Consider the following 1,459-nt stretch of genomic DNA (forward strand, 5'->3'; position numbering starts at 1 on the left):
CCAAATCTGTAAGATTTTGAATTTGATCCGGAGTAATTCGGACGGGACTGTGGGCTGAACGATAATGGATTGGGGTTTAGCTATTTTCTTTAAGATTTGAACAAAAAATTTGAACAAGATGTGATGCATGAATATTCAAAATTTTGATGTCAGTGTTCTACATTTGCTTTAAATAGATGTTACGGTGTTTCTGAAATATATGTTAGCGGACTAGAAGCTCTAATACCACCTCCTCTTAGTTTATTGTTGTGCAGAATACGCCGGTGGAAGCAGAAAAGGCGGGCCTGGCATGAGGGTCGAACCCAATTGATCTGTAGCTGTCCGTCACGTGTCCAGCTGGTGCTTGTAGGATGGAGCATTGCATCAAAGGTCTTTCCAAGCGACAGTGCTGATGCGATGTTGGATGATGGAGCAGAGCCCATGAAGCAGTAATACGCGATGGTTGGCCGACGCCATGCTGGACGCTTTTGTCGTTGCTGGCAGGATTGTTTGATCAGCCGAAAGGGAGCCACGCCTATCGTATTGGCCGGACCGCTAAAACATGTGCTCTTGACTGCAGCCGGGCCACCAGTGTTCCTTTTGACCTGGGGGGTGCTCCCATGGCAGGGGCCTACGGAGACAACGACCCCCTATAAGAAGAATCCGGCCGGTTTAGTCGAGCCAAACTCAAGCCAACTAAGCCCCAGTGTTATTTGCCGGGGGTCCCTTCTCCTGCTTACAGGTGTCCCCTTTTAAAGCCTTCTGGGCATTTGCCCCTCAACCGCTTTACCTTCACTCTCACTCGTCGGTCCATTCCAAATCCAATCTCGCCGTGGCCTTCGCTCCTATCCCACCCCAGCTGAGAGACTACAATGAAGGTAAGTTGACAAATTCTCCATTTCTATTTCATGACCCAAATTGCGCGAGCTTTTCCGATGGAGTCTCTAAATGGTTCTCTGGTAATGGCTTTTGAGCAAACAAGGTTACTGAATAATTATATTGCCCGTTTGGGGCATTCATATGGTGCAGATTTTCAACTGGATGCACCGCAAATTGCACCCAAGCATGAGCTACTCTCAGGTTTCTCAAAAGAAAGGTCGAGTTCTCCTTTTTCTTTTGCATTAATTACTATGAGCAATGAGATCACACGGTGGATCTTTTTTCGTCCCCAGATAGTTTTCCTGGCTGCATTTGTTCTTCTTTGTGAGATTCGTTCTGCTTTCTGTTAATCTATCTTGAGATGACATTGTTGGTTCTTATTTCATCTCCAGAAGTTTTTGGTGGGGAGACGGAGAAGGAAGAGACGGTTCGTCAGAAGGAAGGGGATAGGGACACAGAAGCACTGCTGCTCCATGACATGCTTGATGGCATCCTCACTATTGGCACGTTAGGTCATGGCCATCCCTGCCATGTCCTTTTCTCCCAGTCCAACTCCCCACAAGAGGAATCACTCCAGAAGGAACAGGAGAAAGAAGAGGAG

General features: G+C 47.2%; 1 protein-coding gene across 2 annotated transcripts in view; it reads left to right on the forward strand.

The window, feature by feature from the left end:
* The first annotated feature begins 729 nt into the window (after positions 1–729).
* The window catches only part of LOC103714212 (NAD-dependent protein deacetylase HST1-like protein), an 11,498-nt gene continuing 10,768 nt past the window's right edge, over positions 730–1,459 (forward strand). The window contains exons 1-3 of one of the 2 annotated variants that reach the window (XM_008801394.5): positions 730–857; positions 1,009–1,075; positions 1,251–1,459. The exon at positions 1,251–1,459 is cut by the window's right edge and continues 405 nt beyond it. In XM_008801394.5, the coding sequence (XP_008799616.1) occupies positions 852–857; positions 1,009–1,075; positions 1,251–1,459 (282 nt within the window). In that variant the 5' untranslated portion in view covers positions 730–851. Of the gene's footprint in view, positions 858–999; positions 1,076–1,250 lie in introns of those variants that run through there. The other variant, XM_088712749.2, reaches the window with a different exon arrangement.

This window comes from Phoenix dactylifera, chromosome 16, assembly GCF_051530095.1.
Source record: "Phoenix dactylifera cultivar Ajwa chromosome 16, Ajwa_hap1_PhDact_Kaust_v1.1, whole genome shotgun sequence".
Lineage (NCBI taxonomy): Eukaryota > Viridiplantae > Streptophyta > Magnoliopsida > Arecales > Arecaceae > Phoenix > Phoenix dactylifera.